The following is a 24,049-nucleotide window of genomic DNA, read 5'->3' on the forward strand; positions in this document are numbered from 1 at the left end:
CAACACTCGTTTCTGCAACAACAACAAAACAAAACAAGAAAAACATCGAAAAGTTGTCTAACATAGCCATATTTTATAGATAGATCGATCGATCGATCGCTAGATAGATAGATATCTATATATATAGATAGCTATATAGACAGACATACAGACATACAGACAAACAGACAGACAGACTGACAACGTCCGTCCCTTGGATGAGCCTTACAAATACAAATTTTGTTGTTGCGAAATTTCCATTCTGAAACCGAGTGGGGATCTATTTCGTAAATAGTTGTTCAAATAGCTTTTTGGGTGATTAGTTTTCCGTCACGGTGACTACGTACAAGCTTCCAAATGTACAAATATTATCATGTAAAGCCATCAATCATAAATGGGCTGGTCACATAACTATATAGCACGGTTCCCAAGGTTATATATCAATCCATCCATCCATCTATATATATATATATATATATATATATATATATATATATTTATATATATATATATATATTTATATATATATATATATATATTTATATATATATATATATGTGTGTGTGTGTATGTGTATGTACGTATGGGTATATGTACACGCATCGTAAGCATTTATATGCATATGGATATATATATTTGTATATGTGTATGTGTATGTGAATATATGTTTCTGCGCATGGGTTGCGTATGGTATGCGTATGGGTACGTATTCATTATGCACGTATATATATATATATACATATATATTTATATATATATATATATATATGTATATATATATATATGTTGATACTAGATGAGACTAGTGGAACACTCTAACTATAACTGTATATATATATATATATATATATATATATATATATATATATATATATATATATATATATATATATATATATATATATATATATATACACATAATACATAATACATTTATATATTCGCGATTACACAACGTAATGGGGAAATAAATTATCTAGTCTATTTTCGTCAAACATTAGGGGAAAAAAATGTGTCTCCCTTTTCTTGGCTTCGATGTTTTTCCGTCAGACTTGAATGAACATAACAGATGTGACGGCTGACGAGCCCGTAATTTAAGGCTCTGATTGATTTGAAATTGATCATGGGTCGTTTGAAGGCAATTAGAGGGAAATTTAAATCAAATTTGATGAACGTGTCAAGAACGTACGCTATAAACAATGAGTTAATTGAAAAAAACATGCTTTTAAGGGAACGCTGCACATGCATGAACTTGCAAATAGAAGCCGAAAGATTAAAAAAAAAACTAAAAGAAAAAACCCATCATGAATAAGGTGAGGACTGGTGTAATGAGATGGGAATGATAAGCTGTCAAGAGCTTTCTTTGAGTGATATTTTTAGTTAATTCAAAATACTCCTTCATTACGTCAAAACAGATTGTCTGGTTTGGTAAACTGAAGGACATTTTTACCACTTCTGATAGTAGTTGGCGATCAATTTTTTGCACTCAGAGCTAACTCTATACCTACATGTATATAACGTATATATGTGATATCGGAGTATAGACACGCGAGTCCTTAAAATGCGTTCAGAACTTGTAAATTAAATGGGGTGTTTCTTTGCCGAATGGCTGCAAATCGAGCTCCGTCCGCCCCTTTGCACCCCCCCCCCCTCCCCGCACGCCCCTCCAAACCCGCCTTCTAAAAAGAAACATGAAGATAACAAGTTTTGCAAGCCTATAAAAGTAACGCCATGGTGGTAACTTTTTTCCCCCAATTTGTGATGTCGGAGTGAATCAATATCCTGTGAAACTTTGAAATTAAAATTTGAAATCATTGTGCTCAATATTGAATATAACATTTTCTTATAACTTAAAACTTAAAACCAATATACTCGTTTAAAATAATCGATGTTATGTTCAGACTTATAGACTTGATCAAAACTTCGGTGACTGCCACAATTTTTTTCAGAAGCGAAGGAATACAGAAAGTGTTAACTTCTGAGATGTTGGGGGGGGGGCAGGGGGGTTTGTTTGGAAGTTTTCACTTCTGTAGCAAAAACATATGTGCAGGGTTCATTGTTGATACTATATTTTGCAACTGTTCCCCCAAAATAATAAATAATGTTCACCTTGACAATAACATATATATATATATAATATATATATATATATATATATATATAAATAAACAAAATATCAAACACGTGTACAGTGTGAACAATGTGGATGCTCCGTGCTTGGCTTGTATGTTATGTAGAATAAGAAGCTCGCCTTGTTCAGTAGTATTATTTTCAATGCATTTATGATGAAATACGGTTGTTCTATCCGTTACCGTGTCATTAATCATGCTCGCGACACCCAATGTTAACGATACAATTAATCAACAAGGTTAATTTAACATACTATACACCCGCCGACCCATGCACGCTGTCTTCATAATCATGATGGTCTCGCTCTCCTTGTCGATCACAATGATTAATTGAAGCCAAGAAGTAATGACTATATATGGTTTTCTGCGAAATGTAATAAATAATGTGAACTGTATGTATTCAACAACACTGTTGTCAGAAATCATCGAAGCAACAACATTGAATGAATACGGTGTTCTATAGGCATATATCGTTCCGTGAGTCAATACGTCGTCTATTGTCTATGGTTTAGATTACATCTATGGCAGGGAATTAACGATCAGATTTATTATCGATACAAAAAAATATGCACATCTTAAGAAAAATAATTAAAGATTCATTGGCGTAACGCACGTTTTCCTGTTTACGTGCACCGTGCGAATAGTTTTTGTCCCCTGTATATTCACCGGATAATGTAAGCGGAGAATTATCAATTTACAACCGACTTATGTTTGTAACATGTAAACGAGCTCTTATCCACCTCCCCCTTCCCCTCCGAGAAAAAGAAAAGGTGGCACTTAACGACACGAAAATGTTTTATTCTCTACCACTAAAGATCCGTTTCATGATATGCACGTAGAAAAAAAAAGAAGAGTATTTTAAGGGAAATCCTTGAAAGTGCCTCCACAGGAACTGCGCGTGGCTCTCTGCCGATAGCAGAGAGTACCCTAACACACTACCATAATGTGAGATATTGTAACCTATACCGTTCGTCCTCCAAAAGGTGATTAAGTTACATTTAATCCTATTATCGTGTGCGGACTTAATGGAGTTCTCTGTAGTAAAATAGATATTATGACGACGACAGGTCTCGTGAGGTTTGGGAGATTTCTTTCAACATTTTAAAAAAAGAAAAATATTTAGAAAGAAAGGTATAGGTTAGTCCAGTCATTTTTGTTCATGTACATGGCCATTTACTTTCTCCTCGTGGTTGGTACAGCTCTTTGGGGGATTGCACCCATTCGAATTCCAAGATGAGAGAAGTATCGCTCTCGCAGATTATTAGCTATGCCTGTTACTTTTACGCTCGAGAACCTCAACAGACTGTTCGACAGTGATTAGAGAGGACCCTGCACAGCTTCGATGTCACGTGACATACTCATAATGAAGCATATTTGACATTCAGAATCCATCGAGAAGAATTTGTCGCCAAGTGTTCAGCTCAATGTGGTGTGATTTGCGAGGGTTCTATATCCACTGTGGTCCCCGGTGGGTGACAATGAGCCAAATATGTGGTTAATTACTGTGAGATGGAAAGGACTGTTGAAGTCAAGGCTACTGCATTGATATCGCTGTCAGAATATATATTCTTAAGTTTTTAATCTCGGGGTATTAACGGAATCTGTTACACATGACAGCTCATGCACATCGTTTGTATTGAGGTACAATAGGCTGTTATCTTTTACGAGCTCAAGTGACTCTCGTTCTGAATCGGACAGGATTAGAAATCAATTACACCCTTATGGGCAAAGAGGTAACTATTGAAAACTTCTTCGCTATAGTTTTGTTTTGGGTAATTAATTTCTCACGAGTTCATTAGAGGGTTTTTTAGCCGTCAAGCATTTACTATGCTTGCGTATTTTCAACTATTGTCAACTGGCCACCCTTTCCTGTGCAGATCCTTGATTTAAAAAAAAAAATCAACAAGTATTTATGAACAAAACTGTGTATTTAAGTATAAGTATTAAGTTAGTCAAACCGGAGATATAGTTTAAGTTCAAAGTGTTCGTTGAGTTTCGGTTGGCTCTTCGATATTTTCCCTTCTTGCAACAGACATGTCTGAGCCTCTTATTCGGTTGTCCACAGCGATAGAAATATCGAACAAAGGTTTTACTTTCCCCCCTTCTTCATCTTCTTCTTATTTTGCTTTTGGACACTGACGGTATACATGGGATATAGAAAACAAAACATATACCTCCCAACGAGACAACACTCATTGAGCTTTAACTAAAGACAGGTGCATTTGATTAACCGATTCTACAATTTGACAATTTACAACTGGAGGATGGTCACTGCTATCCTACTTCGACTGTCAATTATTCAATTTGACAAGGCAGCTGCCAAAGAAAAGGCGCGCAAATTAAGAACCCGCGCAGACGATCGGAAGGAATTTCGTCAAGAAAATCGAAAACAAGACTATACGGCGATCATTATCAAAGCCTGGTGTATTTTTTTTTTTTTTTTGGTTTAAATTTATTTTATATATAAATATATATCGTGGTTTTGCTGGTTACAAGATCATCGTGGACGAGTGATATTGCTGTACAATAATCAGTGACAGACATATGTAGATCTATATAGAGATGAATTGTCCCCCCATACTGTGATTGAAGCCTTAATTTTTCCGCTTTTACCCTGTTCATTCCTTAACTAATATGATTGAACGCTATGCCCTGAAGTCTTTTCCCCATTAATAGTAGTTAGATTAATTGCATTCAGACTATAGTAATGACAACCCATCAGTTCCCGGGTTTTTTTCTTCTTTTTTTAAAACCTAGTTTGAAGGCCTTGTTATATTTTAACAAAAGGGAAATTTCAATATGGAAACACCATAATACAGTTGAAGTCATTAATAAGATAGAAGAAGAAGAAGAATGTAACATTACATATTATGCGGGGTTTTTTTTTTCTGTGGCAAAATGTAATTAGAGTTAAAGTTTTATAATATGTCGTATTGCCCTTAATTTCTATAAGTGGCATTTCATTTCTTCTCCCTTTTCCGTATAGTCATGATGGAGACGACAGATACAAGAGCAAATATCGAAAATAACAATCTCCCGCCAAAACCGACGATGACGTCAGGAACGGAGAACACAGAAGTTCGCTCGTGCGCCGGTTGTGGCGGGAAAATCAACGACAGATTTCTGCTTAACGCAGTCGATAGATACTGGCATACGGGCTGTTTAAAGTGTTCTTGTTGCAATGTTCAGTTGACGGAGGTCGGAAATTCATGTTTTTCTAAATCGGATATGATACTCTGCAAAAAAGATTATCTCAGGTAAGGTTTTTCATCGTTCTTTATCTTTAATAAACGCAATCCGGGGATTAATTTTTTTTACAGCATTGTGCACGTCGGAACTCTTATTTATATGGGGAGCCGTTTGATCTGTTCCAGACAAAAACGTACGCTATCAATGAATGGCTTTAAAGAGACTTATAATAGTAGTGACCAAACAATACGTTAGATATGATTAACTTGCTGCAGTGTTCCAAACGTTACAGCAGACTTTTTTTTAAAGCTATTCCATGGCGGTGGTGAAAAGATATGGTCATGATAGTCTAGCCTTGAGAGAATTAATGGCAGCATTAAACTATACTTATTTCAAATTTGGCTTCGATTCATCGAGTACAACCCCTTGTAATATTTATTTCCACTAGTCCTGGGAGGGGTGGGCCGGTGAGGGGAGTGGGGGTTAATTTAAAGCTCTGTCTGTTTTATATGAGGAGTACTTGTATGTATGTATATGTACATAAATATACTCCTCATCTGAGTCTCTCCTATTCTGAAGTACTCCTGTATTAAAGAACTCCTGTACTGAAGTACTCCTGTACTGTGTATACTACTGTACTGTGAACTACATGTATATATATATATATATATATACATATATATATATATAAATACATACACACACACACATATATATATATATATATTCATATATATATATATATATAAATACATACACACACACACATATATATATGTATATATATATATATATATATATATTATATAGTATAGATAGATGGATGGATGGATGGATCTATTTATCTATCTATCCTTCCTTCCATCATGTATTCTTTCAGTAATACAACAGAAATATGACAGCAAATCTATGTAAGGTATACGTATTAAAAATCCACCGCGTGCAAATCTTCAGAATGTGCAAGTCGAGTTTAAGGTCTCACATAATTACATAACCATCCTGTATAAAGACTTTCTTTGACATCATTTCTCGGCTGTTTCAGTTTTCATGTCAAGTACAATACATTGACAATTTATCACCGCATACAGGAAGACAAAGAAACCATTGTATATAGGTTATATGAAACTGCGATTTCCCATACATCGCATCTTCATAATTAGGTTTCAATTCTTTCTTGTAATAACAAAATAATTTCCAAAAATTCCCATTTTCTCGTCCTTTTGGTCTGATAAATTAAAAAAAAAAAGTAAAAAAAAAAAATTGGAATTCCTTATAGGCTTTCTATACGCTTTCCAAAAAAACAAATGCCTCCTTTCTCAACTTTGTCTTATCGATTTTAAACTAAAGAGAGAAAACAGAGAAAAGAGTCTACTTGTTCCAAAATTCCCCTTGTCATTGATTTATTTCTTACGGTGCAATGCTCATATAATACACTGACATAATCTAACAAGTATGCATGGTTGGGGCCATTATTTCTGGCCACGCGAAAAACCGACACAAATTTACGATACAAAAAAACGGCAACTTCTTTTTTTAAGAGCAATTTGCTGTCTTCCTTAATGCACTAGACACGACCAGAAAAATTCGATCCAATAGCAATTAGTTGCATTTTACGGTTCGCATTTTGTCCCCTCGGAGTATCCCTAGTTAATTGATCTCAACACAAGTGATTCCGCCAAGTAATTTAGGGGGGCTTTTTTCCTTCTTCGCATCGCTTCTTTAACTACTGTTTCCAATGTGTGTGTGTTTTTTTTTTCTTTTTTGTAGGACTGTGAGGGCTTTTGTCCGTAATTCGGCCCAACAAATTTAATCCCTCGCTAATGAAAAGTGGCATACAGTTGTCTGTCAAATATATACACTCCCATTCGGAGTAGTGTGTATTATTGTGCGTCGACTTGAAGCTAACAGCTTCATTAAGCTATAGCCGTTCTTCCATCGCAAAAATGTAACGGGTTAATTCTGCCAGCCATTCAAACCCAGAGTTCTTTGATGGGTGTAATCCCGGCCAGGATTTACTCTGTCGGTCGATAATCCTTCACGCTAGAATTGATAGCGCTAGAAACAACCATAAACATATTGACTTGTAAGATTTCAACTGTATGCATGGTTAAGTAGATATACATCCAATGTTTCCAGCAGTTAATTTAAACTTCTTTTTTTGGTTTTGCACTCTCAACAAAAGACAAGATGAATTGAGGCATGTGAAAACTCAATTTTAATTTCCTCTGTTACAAAAGAGGTAAAGGAATGAATGTATTATAGTCTCTTCTGATTCTATTGTTGTTGTTCTTCAATCTTGGCGCTTGGTAGTTTTTAGAATTCTTTTCGTTTAATACAAACACAACGTCCTTGCTGGTTTAGAACTCGTTATGTTCTGTGTTGCGTTAAATCACAATTGTCGCCAGCTCTCTCGTTAAATAAGTTATTGCTGGATTCTCTAGAGGTATTTCAATCGTTTCTAAAAAAAAATTGTTTAGCTTTATTATCAAAACATATATATATATATATATTTGTTTACATATTTTTGGTTATTTTGATAGATGGTGTGTTCTGGTTCCAAACAAACAAAAATTAATGTTAAGACTTGTTGGGAACAAAGTCAAGAAATTCATCTAACTTTTGAACTCATCAGATGGGCTATAAAGGGTGGTACACCCAGTCACCAAAGCATATAGCGGGGGGGGGGGTGAGGGGGGTAGTGGTATGGCCCCTTTTCATTCTGACACAAAAATCCAATTGTAGTTATTTGCACAACCTTTGTAATTTATAGCATGCCTTAGAAAGCACATCTTTGACTTCTAGAATTCCTCTACGGTGGGACGGGGGTGGGGAGGTGGCAGGCGCGTAGCCAGGGGGGCGAAGGGGGCAGCCGCCGCCCCCTTGAGCATATTTTAAAAAAAATTAATGTTCTTATGATATCGCTAGTATTTTCAAAAGAGAAAATGCTAAGATGCAACTTACAAGGCCTGGGAAGTGCCATTTCCAGCGATCTGGGAGGCATTTTTAGCCAAAATTTTCTTGTACGCTTCGCGCCAACCCATGGTGGCGCTACGCTTAGATAGTTTGCAATGCCGAATCTACAGTTTCGCCCCTCCCTTGGCAAATTCTTGGCTAGGCGCCTGGGAGGTGGGGAGGGAGGGAGACTTCCATACTTCCTCCTTATATGAGATTCGACTTTAAAGACCGCAGAACCACACCACCTCCTTGCTTATTGCTTCATGTTGCTATATAGTTGGTATATACAGGTGTATATAGTTGGTATATAGTTGGTGTATACGACAGGTCATTATAATATTTTCATTATTTCAAATACCCCTGCTATACGGTATATATATATTTATAAAAGCCCAAGCCATTCCCGCAACGTGTATAAACATGCGACCAATGGCGGGGGTTATTGCCCGCATTTGATTTGCAGGATCAATCCAAATTGTCGTACTGTATAGTACCAGCGACCGTATGGCGGCGACTCGATGGCATCCACGCAACGTATTTTTAGCAATGATGATATACATACATATATATTCATAAGGCTGGCCCATTTGTTATGTTTAGGCTATATATACTGCTTGGGCGAAAAGTCCGGGTATCATAAACAGAGATATCTATTGTATAGTTATACAAAATGATTACGTTTTATCTGACACACACTGACACTGACTATTCAGGACAAGTCATGCATATGCATAATGCATTCTCAGTAGTTGCTAAATATTCCCAAACTGCATGTATATATATATATAGATACCTATATAAAACATACCTACATATCCTTCTGGTTATGCAAAAACGGGAAAACGAAATGGCTAAAATCTTTATCTAGGTGGACTAACCAGTTTTAATATGTTCCCTGCTGTGCAAGTCCTATAGGTTTTTTTTTTTTCATTTCTTTCAAATCTCCTTCCCAATTACATTCCCTGCAAGTTTTAAATATGGGATATGCTGGATTGGTTTCTTCACCCAATTTCTTCAAAGTTAAGCATGCATTATGTAGTAATAGCCAAACCCTCGTATACACATAGCATGTTATCGCACAAAGCTTGTTTACTTGTCATTGTAGACCTTTATGTCAAAGTAGTTCAAATAATCTATTGGTATTAATCAAGAATAATAAAGATACATTCTCTAGTTTCTTGCAAATCACATGTAGACATTCTCTCCCCAGTTTACGTCAGTGATCGCCCCTTGCTATGCATCTATGCAGATGACGTATTGAATCATATTAACCGTTTTTCTTTTTCTTCACTTTTTTTGTAGAAAGATTATTATAAGAACCGTCACTTAAAAGCTTCGGTACATGCTTCGTCAATCATGATAAATGTCCAACTATTTTCCCCGAACCATTTCTGGAATTTAAACTTAAAGACAATATGCAGAAGAGAGAATTAGAAGCTCCCCCCCCCCCCTAGAAAAAAAAAGTTAAAAAATAATAAGAAGAAGAAGAGTCGAAAATTCAATCTTTCCATTACCATGATCGGAGTGACAGTATAACGACGTCGAAGAGTGTATAATGATGTCATAAAGAAATCAAACAGTCTCTTTTTTTGTTTTCTCTTCTTTTTTTGGCGGGAATTTAACTTCGTGCTCACATTCTCAAGGAATCTGACTGTAAACTTGGCATCTTCTTCTTCTTCTTCATCTTCTTTTTCTTTATCTTCTTCTTCTTCCTGTTCTTTCCCTATATCATCTCTTAGACACTTCACTCGTATGAGTTAAAAGCTAATGGCTTGTGAACGAGCCCATTGCCCTAAGACGTCCACTGATACGCAATCTTAACAACATTCATTCCTGTGTTATCCCGTATATTTTTCGACCATTTTCTGATTAATTCATTCAATTTTGGTAGCCTTCCTGTTTAATCTAGAGTTAATGGAAGGTGGAGAATGGTACTTCATGGAAGGTGAAGTGAAGTTTGGCAGAATACCGTAGTCATTGAACTAACTGATGTTGAGGGGGGGGGGGGGAGGGGGATTATATCGGCAATGTTACATATAGTTGATTAGTAAAGTACTGCCCGGAGTATCTCGTGTTTCTCTGTGACATATTCGGTACTGAATGTGTTTGTTATTGTAACGAGTTTCTGGAGTTTTGAGATATTCTGGAAATAGGAAGAACGCTTGCAACTTTGAGGTGACAAATAACGGCGGTGGGAGGGAGAGGGGGCGGGGAGAGGGGGGAGGGGGAGAGGGGGAGGGGATTGTGATTAACGGTAGTACAAGGGGTATTGTATGGGAATATCAACAAAAGACAACTATATATTGAGTGTTTGTTACTTTTAAGAGTCACCAAGTCCGTGAGTCAGTAATGCCAGTTAAAAGTCTGGAAGAGGACAAGGAAAATATGCAACAATGACGCGATGATGGGGGGGGGGGGGGGCGTAGGGGTGTTGTAGGGGAATGGATTACAGAGGCGGCTACCAGGGGTTAAATAGATTTAATGTGCAACAATGAGGTGGAGATTGGGGGTGTTGTAGGGGAAGGGGTTATTGGGAGGTGTTGCAGAGAAAAGGGGTTGGCCAGGTGGCTAAAAGGGTTAAGATAATGGAAATATCATTTAAAATATAACTATATACCATATGTAATTGTTGTCACTGTTATGGGGTAAAATCTATGTTCGTTAATAATAATAATAATGCAATAATGAGATGACAATGAGGATAGGGGAGGAGGAGAGGGAGGGGATTAGATGTAATGAAGACTTGGCACAAGCTGCTAACAGTAATGTAACACCCTAAAGAAAAAGAAAGTGCATTAGCAACATCATCAACGACCCAGGTACGTCCAATTATTTGTAGTTCAAATTTCATATCAGTTAACGAATAACCAGTTAACCGGTTAACCGTCTAAACAGTAACAGAATTAACTGGCGAAGCGGACAGAATGCTGTAAACCTTAAGCTGCTCTTATCCCTATCTGTAACGAAGCGAAAGAACACAGTATTTGGTTCTTATTTTACTAATTCCATATTCCAGGGGGCCAACTTGGCTCTTCCCCCTACCACCCCCTCCCCCCACCGCCCCAACCGCGGACATTCATGTCATACGCGTGGCATGTTTATTTACTATATATATAGCTATCCGTGGCCATACGTTGTTACAGATGTAACTTATATGCAGTATTACCACGTAGCATGGTTTTTCTCCCTTCTTCTTCTTCTTCGTTTTTCTTCTATTGGTATTTAAACTCGCTAACATGCTGCAGGATATATATAAATAAAGAATGTTTGCCAATCCTTCTACGTCAAAAAAAAAGAAAAGAGAAAAAAAAGAAAAGTGAGTAAATTTAAATATTGCTCCCATCAGAAATGACACTGAAACATTAGAAGCATGGTCTCCCCCTTAGTTCCTCTGATTAAATCCTCTCTTATATGCTCTTCTCCTAAATACGACTCTGATCACTTAAAGTTTCGCGGTTTCTTTTTTTTTTTTAAATTGGAAGTTTTAATAAGTCAAAGTAACGTCGTTTCACGTTCTTAACTGTCTGACGAAGAGCGTTTGCAAGTGGACGGTTTGTTCACCGAGTCCATTACTTTGGTGAGTGCCTAATTTGAAGTCATCTTAATTTTAGATCTCAGCCCTAACTCATCTCGGAATTACCGCTGAAGGGCACACTTAGTTGTAACAATACGTTTGAATTAAGGAGAGACTAGTGAGAGAGACAGAGAGAAAGAGAAAGTATAGATGAAGAAGGCAAAAAAAAAAAGAAAAAGCAAAAATAGGAAAAGAAGGATGGATAATGAAGTATGTATGTATGTGAAGTATGTATGTATGTGAAGTATGTATGTGAAGTATGTATGTAAGTATGTGAAGTATGTATTTATATATATATGTTTATATATATATACACATAAATGCATTTTAATATTTTATAAAACTGATTGCCACAATTTGTTAAGTTTTCTAGCCATTAGTCTTCTTGCTTTATTATTTTCTATATCTTTATATATCGATGTTGTAACGCAATATTTTCCAATAGGAAAGTGTATTAACAAATAAATACAATGATTACAATTTGATAAAATGTTGTCATAAACTGTTGTGTATATATGAATCACAGCCGACTACAGATAGTTTTCTTGAGGTCTAAATTTAGGCAAAACCTGCAGCAGGCAGTCATATCTACAAGATTAATTGTGTGAGTGTGCACGGTATTAATTAAGTGGATATTAAAAGTCGTGCGTTCGTCGGCAACACGAGAGAGAGAAACATCAGAATACATTGACTATATCATTAACGATAACGTAGCGTCAACATTGTATGGATTTGTTAGACATATAAATGAACGTTCTTTTGTGTTATAGGTAAAGTCTTGAGGCTTGTCGTCGCTTAGTGTGGGACAACCACCCCCTCCCCCACAACCCACTGGAGGCCAAATGCGCAGATATGCATATATATATATATATATATTTATAATTATATATACATATCTATATCTATATATATATATATATATATATATATATATATATATACGCGACCCTAATAAAATTGTACAACAAACCGCGCAGACGACATGCACCCTGTTTTCTCATCGAGTTTCAATATCGCGCTGCAATGGCCGTGGCGGATTTTTTTCCCCTTTGATATATATACTAACGAAAATGTTATGATAAGACGTTTATGAGCGCTCGTGTATCTTACACCGTCTTGAACTCCAAAGCGAAATTATACGAAAGTATTAAAATGAGAAGGAACAAAACAATAATTTCATCCCTTGCGTTCCTCTATCTCACCTGCCTCGTTCGCAACCAATTATCTATGGGGGAAATTGGTGAAATGAAAATTGCTCTCCCCGCGGCGAGGAAACTGCATGACGGAGTAATAATGTTACCGAATTGAAGTTTGGACTCCGCAATGTGTAAGCTAACTTAGACTTTGTCAGCTTAATGAAACTTTTCACTCCATTTGAGTTTGTCTCGCCCTTTTTCTTTTTCTGCTTTCTTTATTTCTTCCTTTCTGTTTTTTAGTCGAATGAGTTACGGACGAAAGGAATGTTATTTTGCTGATTGCACCCTGTCAATAAATTCGATTGGGAAACCAATTTCGTAAAAAAAAAAAAAAAAAAAAAATAGGAAGAAGAAAAAAATCTAATCAAGAATATGAAGGTTTTAAAATGTATAACCGTAACACGCCGTGTGTGGTCTCTATAGGACGAGGGAAGGTCTATATCCACTTTGGCGCACGAAATAAACACTGCAATATAGAAAAGCAAACCAGATCAGAAAAGCGAAGAAAGCCTACTGCAGTCTCAGCTTTCATTAGTGGCGTGAATATTCATAATGTGTTAATGAACAACCCTTGCGTTCAATCTTAATAAAATATTGTATAAACATACACACACATATATATATTTATAAATATAAATTTATGTATATACATATATGTATATGTATATATATATATATATACATATATATTTATATATATATATATATACATATATATATATATATACATATATATATATATATATATATATATATACATATATATATACATATATACATATATATTTGTATATATATATATATATATATACACATACATGGTATAGACAGACAGACAGACAGACAGACAGACAGACAGACAGACAGACAGACAGACAGACAGACAGACAGACAGACAGACAGACAGATAGATAGATAGATAGATAGATAGATAGATAGATAGATAGATAGATAGATAGATAGACAGATAGACAGACAGACAGACAGACAGACAGATAGATAGATAGATAGATAGATAGACAGACAGACAGACAGACAGACAGACAGACAGACAGATAGACAGATAGATAGACAGACAGATATGTTGAAATTATTGTATTATATCTTGACTTTTGCCTGATATGCAGACCTCTTGTAGAAAGTAATTATTCAGAAAAGCGCCAACTGCATGAGGTGCACCATAGGCGATGCACTCTTAATCGAATTTAACATCTCGGTAGGCCTGCATTAACTACCTAATTTATTCAAAGTTAAAAGTTTCCCTCCTCTATAATTACACACGTCTCATTTTCATCTGCGTTCCTTTTTTTTCTCTTTCTTCTTAATGAAGGCGTACATATCTAACTCCACGTGCGCTCTCATAATCCCGCTGCATCTCCCTCGACAGAAAACTTGTCACTTACAAAAGTTCTTACAAGAAATTTTAATATCATCCAGCAGGAGTAACCTTCATCAAAAACTCATTACGGGAGGCGCGAACAGTCGGAATGACAAATTTGGTGGGACCTCTCTCTGTTTGTAATTATTTTCACGTCGGGCGTTGAAAAGGTGACGAAAATAGGATGTCTCTAAGTTGAAAGAGAAGGGGGTGATGCGCTACATAAGATGGAGATATCAAAGGATGTAGACAGAGACAGAGAGAGAGAAAAAGAGGTGGAGATAGAAGTGAGGAGAAGACCTACAAAAGCAAAATGAATTTTAGAAGTGAGGGCCCTATACAATTAGGATATAGTACTATATGTTCTGCCTGTTGCTCCAGGCTCATTTGCAAGTCCTCAAAAGAGTTTGTTCAACTTTAGGACAGTGGCTATATATGCTTTCCCACAGACTAGTAACAGTGCAAGTGCAACGGCGCAGCGAAGAACGTGTACTGGGTACTGGTGAGGAGAGTACACGGCTCAACGTCGGAGTCAGGTTACCCAAGGTTACCCACTGAGTACGAGAAAAGAGTACAAATTTACATACACGAGTATACGGCTTATTATGTGTATATATACGCGTACGGACTCGCAACACGTCCAAAACAGTTCGGAGAGAGCTATACCGCGCGACTTGCTCGCAAAACTTGAACAATAGTTGAAGCGGGGACAAATGTGCACAAAACTAAAATACAACAGGTATATAACCAACCGTTAATTAACCGTGACGTATTGTTATGTACCCACGTGATCATTCACGTACCATTACCACCAAAATGGGCTATAAATATCATAGCAATCCTTAGTTCACGCTCAATGCTTGACCGCAAACCAAAATTACTGTATTGAATGACAATTTTGTTCCCATGGTTCGGTGACATTTTTCTATTCTTATTAAACCATAACAATAGCCTAAAATGTTTGCAGACGTAAACACTGAAATCCAACCTCAAATTGCTAAGTTGACATAGTTTTGTATAACGGCCTGCATGCTATAGATATGGAAATAAATTAGGTCGAAAACACAGAGGTCACGGGGCTGGCGGTGGGGATGTTGCAGGGAGGAGGGGTAACGAGGTGGCTACAAGGGGTTAAATGGGTTTTATGTGCAACAATGAGGTGGATGTGTGTGTGTGGGGGGGGGGGTCTGTTGTAGGAGAAGTGGTTAACGAGGTGGCTACAAGGGGTGCAATTGAAAATCAATTAAAATAGAACTATTTATTGACCGTTTGCTACTATCATGGCCTCCATGCATATTAAGAGTCAGTGAGTCAGCAATGCCAGTTAAAGGTATGGAAGAGGACAAGGGGAACTTAAGATGCAATAATAATAATAATAATAATACTTATAATAATAACAATGCGACAATGAGGTGGAGATGGGGGATGGGGTGGTGGGGGCTCTGTTCTTATTCTCTAGACTATAGAACCAGCCTAAACGATTTATTCGTTGACGTAAACAATTGCTATGTTGAAATAGTTTTGTATACGACGTTCACACATACAGACAGTTACACTGACACATTGTGTATACCATGGGAGAAATTATAGTCGTAAATATACAGGTCCCGAGGCTGGCGATGTGTGTGTGTGACGGGGGGGGGGGGGGGTGGCGTGGTGGTAAGAGGGAAAATAATTTACCTTCCGAGCATAACAGGATAAGATTATAAAGTTGGATAGCTCTGGACAACATTTTGAAGGTCGCCTTTCCTTGCAGGTATTGATTTTCGTTCTCAGACAAACGAACCACCACACTTTCACGGATCACCCCCCCCCCCCCTCCCCACACACACACACAGTTTCCTCATAAGAAACTTTACTGGACATTCGCAGAAGTGGTTTAACAGCGTTTCCAGAAATATCATAGAACTTCGTAAAACTGATACAACCTAACTGTAGCCCTTTATACTTATTCAGAAAAAAAGAAATATTATGACACTTTTGTACAACTATCTTCTAATATTTGAAAAAGCAGAAAAAACAGGTATATCATATCTAGTGTGTTTTAGTGATGAGCTTGCACTCACGGATCAATCATTCCACGCAAGTCGTCCAGTTGCTCGAAATACGACCCCAAGACGGGTCATGTTGCCATATACATACAATATTTACTGTTAATGAAGAGCTCAGCGAACCGAAAGTTCGCATTAATATATATGGAAATAATTCCACCTCATCAATGACTTGGTTTGTCACTTTGCGGACTTCCGCGTCGCCTCTCGCCCATCCATCGAACGTTTGTAATACACTGTGAGAGTTTACGACCTTATTTACACTTTTCTGAAACGACTTGATCAAGTTATTGATATATATATATATATATATATATATTATATGTATAACAAATATGGTATCATACAAGATTTTATCTTATTATTTGAAACTTATACAGAAATTAATTTGGCAAGCTAATTATGGCGGCGCGTATATCAATTCCATTCAATTAACTTTAATGTATGTTCCAAATGAAAATGAACGAAGGTATCATGTTAAGGCCACTCATGAATATTTGACCCCATTGTACATGTGACGTCACGTGATTTGTCTCTTCTGGTTTGTGGTGGTGGTTAAGACGTTTCCACATACTGTATACCAGAAACGCAAGTGTGAAAATGTATATTAATGGCCACGCGGGTAATTAGTATAATGCAAGAATATTACGGTAGTATATAGTATAGGCTGTACTTTTTTCAACAGTGTAAAATTTCACGATTGTAGATATTTCTTGGGGAAAACGGGACGAGGCTTTATGAAGCGCCTGTTACCGTATATATTCACTAACATATTATCTTTAATTAAGTCAAATCCGGGTGCTAAAGGGAAAGGTAAGAGAAAATATAGACTTTAAAAGATTACAATATTCATCTCCAAATTACTCGATCCATAATTCCATGCAAATTGTTTGTAAAAAAATCAGACTCAATTACTTCCGAAGAAAATAATGAGATAAATTATCGCTGTAGCCGGAAGCAACATTCTTTGATTATAGCAAGAATCGGAGATTGGTTCAGCCTCAAAATGGATTTCTTTTCTTCAGAAACTTATCAAACCATTATCAAACGGGAAACATATTATGTATATTTTGTATATTTCCAGAGATTCCGCAATTTTGCACCAAAAAAAAAAAAAAAAAACAAGAAGAAGAAGAAGAAGAAATATGAATAAGAAAATGAAAATATGACAAATAAAAAAAGGAATTAGTTCCTTCCAGATGTTACGTGTACGCAACTATGACGTCATCGAAATCTTAGGGGAAAAATGGACATTATGTATTATACCATGAATCCTCGTTTTAAATCTTGAAATAATTATAATAATCATAATAATAGGCTAATTAAATAACGTAAAAATTGGGAAATCAAGAAGTGACGTATCTGCCCCCATTTTTTTGGTCGCAGGTTAGGTACTCTATTTGCTGATTTAACAGTATTTTAAAGTTAATGCAATTTACAGCTCTCCTGATGTGATTATGGGGGGGGGGGGGGTGGTATGGGAGGATGGGGTTATAGAGCTCTTCAGTCTTTTGGATACCCGTCAGTCTCTCATAGACCAGTGTTATCTTCTTCTTTCTTTCTTCTTTCTTCATCTTCATCATCGTCATTGTTCTGATTTTGGATCTCGTCTTCTGCCTCTTCCCGTTACTCCCTGGCATCTTAAACCTGTTCTTTATATTAGTAAGGTGTCATCATAACGGCATCTTACGTTGCGTGGCATAATTTTGTAATAACTGGCAACACGTTACAATCATTTCGTCATTTCTATAATTACCTTGGATACTCAAAACGCTAAAGCAATGTTGTGGAGTGTCGCAGTATTAATCCCGCGCCAAATGGATCGTGAAATTAAAACCGCGCCTCAGGGGACACGCGTTGATCAAATCGCATCTTCCCAGCCTTTCTAACTTATTTAGGTAGAGATTTTCACGCTTTTCCAACTGCAAATAAACTTGTCGAAATCCATTACTTGATATCCGTTTCATGGACTGGTCAAAAAAGAAGAAGACAAAAATGCATTTACATTTATTATTTCTCTTCCCCCTTTTATTCTTGAATTTATGTCATTGGATAGTCGGATCCTAGGCGACCACTTTGCGAATAAAATACACTTTCATTCGATTTTTTTGACAACTTTAACATTGTATCTTTATAATAATGCTTAAGGGTGCAATGTGGGAAAAGAGAAAAATATTTACAATACATCCGTCGCAAGTAATGAAAAATTGAAGAAATCTTCATATGGCGTTGTCTGGCTGTTAAAAGCAAAGTGACGGGGGACTGGCGAATCTAGGGTCCACCTTATTTCATCTTGAACAGATAACATTTGATATGTGATAGGATTAGATGCAACAACATTGCGAAAGCATTATATATCAAGGTGTAAGACATGTCTTGGTAAATACCTCTTCTATGTACAAGCAGAAGTATGATACTGGTTTGTGGGTTTTGAAGTGTATATACATGTGTCATGCAAGTCAGGTATCACTGAGATCTATAGCGCAGGTTACAAAGGACAAATGAAGACGATGTTGAGACCAAGCAAGACAAGGGATACGAGGGGGTTGTATTCATGTACACACGCGCGCGCGTTCGCGCGCACGCGCGCATAAATCAAAGATAGTGGTATATAGGACAGGCTATTATATATGATTTATATTAACAACGGATACAAAGCGAGAGAGAAGACGAATATTGCATTAATAAAAACAAAACATATGATATGAGTTTAATATGTAAGGTATCGAATGATAAACAGATTATTACATTAAAACAGATTAACGTCCAGAGAGAGCAATACAAGAACAACACGAGATAATTGAGTATGTAGGATATATATTGTTGGACGGGTATGACATTAATGAACTTACGTAAATGGCAAAAGAAGATAGAAAATGATAACAACACACAACAGACGCAACACGGCTATGCCAAGTGAACACAGTGTGTTGGAAAGGCGACAGGTATTACATTAGCTAAAATCAATGGAAAAGCAAGATAACATTACAACGACAAGTGAACACAGTGTGTTGGAAACAGGACAGGTATTACATTAGCTAAATTGCAGAACAAGACAACATAACGACAACAAGTGAACACATGTATGTAGAAACATTAATACATGTATGTAGAAGCATGGACAGACATTACATTATCCAATCTAAATGGCAAACATGATAACATAACCACGACAAGTGAACACATGTATGTAGAAACATTAATACATGTATGTAGAAGCACGGACAGACATTACATTATCCAATCTAAATGGCAAACATGATAACATAACCACGACAAGTGAACACATGTATGTAGAAACATGAATACATGTATGTAGAAGCATGGACAGACATTACATTATCTAATCTAAATGGCAAACATGATAACATAACCACGACAAGTGAACACATGTATGTAGAAACATGAATACATGTATGTAGAAGCACGGACAGACATTACATTATCTAATCTAAATGGCAAACATGATAACATAACCACGACAAGTGAACACATGTATGTAGAAACATGAATACATGTATGTTGAAGAACGGACAGACATTACATTATCTAATATAAATGGCAAACATGATAACATAACCACGACAACATGTATGTAGAAACATGAATACATGTATGTTGAAGAACGGACAGACATTACATTATCTAATATAAATGGCAAACATGATAACATAACCACGACAAGTGAACACATGTATGTAGAAACATGAATACATGTATGCAGAAGCATGGACAGACATTACATTATCTAATCTAAATGGCAAACATGATAACATAACCACGACAAGTGAACACATTGTATGTAGAAACATGAATACATGTATGTAGAAGCACGGACAGACATTACATTATCTAATCTAAATGGCAAACATGAAAACATAACCACGACTAGTGAACACATGTAGGTATAAACATGAATACATGTATGTAGAAGCATGGACAGACATTACATTATCTAATCTAAATGGCAAACATGATAACATAACCACGACATGTGAACACAGGTATGTAGAAACATGAATACATGTATGCAGAAGCATGGACAGACATTACATTATCCAATCTAAATGGCAAACATGATAACATAACCACGACAAGTGAACACATGTATGTAGAAACATGAATACATGTATGTAGAAGCATGGGCAGACATTACATTATCTAATCTAAATGGCAAACATGATAACATAACCACGACAAGTGAACACATTGTATGTAGAAACATGAATACATGTATGTAGAAGCACGGACAGACATTACATTATCTAATCTAAATGGCAAACATGAAAACATAACCACGACTAGTGAACACATGTAGGTATAAACATGAATACATGTATGTAGAAGCATGGACAGACATTACATTATCTAATCTAAATGGCAAACATGATAACATAACCACGACAAGTGAACACATGTATGTAGAAACATGAATACATGTATGTAGAAGCACGGACAGACATTACATTATCTAATCTAAATGGCAAACATGAAAACATAACCACGACAAGTGAACACATGTATGTAGAAACATGCATACATGTATGTTGAAGCATGGGCAGACATTACATTATCTAATCTAACCGGTGAAAGAAGACAGAACATGACAACATCCAGACGAAACGGGACAATACGTAATCTAGGAAACTGGACAGGAATCACATTAAAACAAATGTAAAACAAGACAGGCCAGAACAAGACAATGACAAGTCAACATTGTATGTAGTAGGACAGTGGACAGGCATTACATTAGCTAAAACTACAGGACAATTATAACGACAGAGACAAGACAGGACAAGATAAGACATATCAGGCTAGTACAAGACAATGACAAGTCAACATAGTATGTAGTAGGGCAGTGGACAGGCATTACATTAGTTAAAACTACAGGACAATTATAACGACAGAGACAAGACAGGACAAGATAAGACAAAACAGGCCAGTAAAAGACAATGTCAGTCAACATAGTCTGTAGTAGGACAGTGGACAGGCATTACATTAATTGAAAATAATGGCAAAAACAAGACAGGAATAATACATGATTTAATAAAGATTAAAACACCAGTGTATAGATTTAATAAGCATATCGATTGTTGATTGAATGAGTAATTAATGAATTTGAAATTAATTTTTTAACATTTCGTCACCCAGACAAACTTTCCACATTAGTTTATATCTGATGCCATTAACAAATTGGAAACAATTGCCAAATGAAAATGGTCGATTTTAACTTCATTGCTTTTAAAATGGGATTTAGCTAGTCAAGCTGTAATGAATTGCTCTGTGTAAGACAAAAATATCGAAATAGCATTTCAAACATTATCGAAAACTCCAGAACAAATGCCATTAGCATATTGGAAATTATGACAGAGAGGTCATCGACGTCGAAGAAGTTTTTGAAATGAGGAATTGGTTACAAAATTCATGGAAATATTAAACAAACGTAAACTAAAAGAGAAATGTGGTCTGAAGGCCATCGCTAGACCAGAAGTGTGACACTTTGGTAACTCGCGTCTCTCTCTCTCTCCGTCTCCACCTCTCTCTCAAGTTAATGCCAAACGTGGAACCTCCCAAAGTATGAATGACCGATTGGCCAAAGAGTCTTCAGAAATCCGACACCACATAACAAGGCAAAGAAATATATATATATATTCCGGGGAAAAGATTAATTTTGCAATCTTAGAGGTGTCTGAAACTCATATTTTTTGTCTTTTCACGACGTATAATCGAGCGTAAACGATGTATATCTGATTGGGCAACGACGTCGTTTTGCTGCTTGGAATCGAGGTCGATCGGATTTTTGTTTCACTGACCAAAAAGTCCTTAGCCTATTGGTTGGCCTTTGGTGATATAACATCGCGACGAGGGGGTACATGGGGGTAGTGCACCCTTGACAAGGAGTCATATTATCCAGCCACTTTTGAAAACTGCTCACATCTTTAGGATCTCTTCAAACTTGTAGACAAGTTAGCCGTCTCATAGAAATGCCCCCCCCCCCCGTCGATGGATATTTATGAGTTTAAAATTATCAGTTTTGTTGAAAGTAAATGAAATTATGGGTGAGGCCTGGGTAGATCCGTATAGGTTTCAACTTAAAAAACCTCAGCCTCTTATCTGTGTAAGATCAAAATAGAGAGAGAGAGTGAGAGAAGAAAAAAACAGAATGCCATTTTTTTTTGGTCTTTATATTGCCTATAACGCTTTCTACGCTCTTTAATTCTGCACTTAATAACATCTGACTACGGGTTTTTTTTGTGGTACCATTTAGCTAATTATCTCGTTATAGGAGAATCACGATGTTAACGTTAGAACGATCGTAAAGCTGTCAACCAAAGAGGAACGAAGAGGCAGTGCGGAAAGTTTGCATCAAGGAACATTGTTTCGGTTCTATATAATTGGCTACAATCATCCATTAAAGTATATATGCTCCTCTCAACTTCGCGATTCATCTTGCTTAGACGGGCTTGCGTTCTTTCGTCGTTATAGAAATCAAGACATACATAAGCGGAGTGGTTCCAAGTTAATTGACAGAAGGTAAACTCAAACCCGCTCTTATGTCATTAAAGGCGTTTTTGACGTTGGCATGGAACGGCATTATCTTCTTCGATTTTTGGCAAGTCGACCCAAATGTCAAGTCGTTTTTTTTTTAAGTAATGGATTAAGTATGACACAAATGGTTCTTTGACAACGTCTTGCATTTTAGTTTAGCATTTGCTAATTTTCTAGTTCTACTTTTTTTACATCGGTCCGTCGGAAACTTTGTCAAAGCTTAGTTGCCAAGAAAAGAGAAGATTATAATTGAAAATTCAAATTTTAATTCTTGTCTAAAAATACTTTTGATGGTGTAATAGTGTTCTGAAAGTCAAAATTACTTATATTTTGTGGCATTTGATTCATACGAAATTTACAGCATGCAAATGTTGACGTCCTGAGCACGGGGCAGACCAACTTACTCCATCCATGTATTCCAGTCTTGTGTTTTCAACAAACGTTAATTGAAAGCGCCAGTATTATAGTATGCTTTAGGGGAAAGAACGGTTTTTTTTTTTGTCTAAACACCTTATGGCAAACTGGTACTTAGTAATGTATGTTAGCAACGAGCGACATTATTGTGTTAAAGAGATACCGAAGTAGACCTTCAACAAAAATAGGCCTATATTTCATCACGAAAGCATGTAATGTGCGGCCATCACATTGGACCATCTTAATTTACCTCTCGTTCGATCGTTCCTTTACCAAGGTGTTGTGGCCAAGTGGATAAAGGCGGTGGTATTTGAAGCAATAGGAGGCTTAGCAATCGGCGGGAGGTTCGGGGTTCGATTCCCTGCCGGGTCATAGTAAGGTGGGTTTTTCATCCAAGAGCAATCTACGGTGTTCCCATCTGAAATGACTTTCTAAATTGAAAAGATTCCAAATTTGAGTTAAAATGTTGAATTGGAAGCCACCGACGTGTAAGTTGTAATCCATAAGCCCTTGCGGGTTTCTCCCACAATTTTGTGGTCGCTTAAGCGTCGTAAAAATAACTGCTGATTATTATTATTATTAAGATTAGTTCATTTTATGCGTACATCGCATAATTTGAAATCACTTCAAACTTA

General features: G+C 36.5%; 1 protein-coding gene across 1 annotated transcript in view; it reads left to right on the forward strand.

Annotated features, from left to right (window-relative positions):
- LOC139963817 (LIM domain transcription factor LMO4.1-like) overlaps positions 1-24,049 on the forward strand; it is a 74,435-nt gene that overhangs the window by 20,899 nt on the left and 29,487 nt on the right. The window contains exon 2 of the mRNA XM_071964999.1: positions 5,095-5,365. Coding sequence (XP_071821100.1) covers positions 5,095-5,365 — 271 coding nt within the window. The remainder of the gene's footprint in view (positions 1-5,094; positions 5,366-24,049) is intronic.

This window comes from Apostichopus japonicus, chromosome 22, assembly GCF_037975245.1.
Source record: "Apostichopus japonicus isolate 1M-3 chromosome 22, ASM3797524v1, whole genome shotgun sequence".
Lineage (NCBI taxonomy): Eukaryota > Metazoa > Echinodermata > Holothuroidea > Aspidochirotida > Stichopodidae > Apostichopus > Apostichopus japonicus.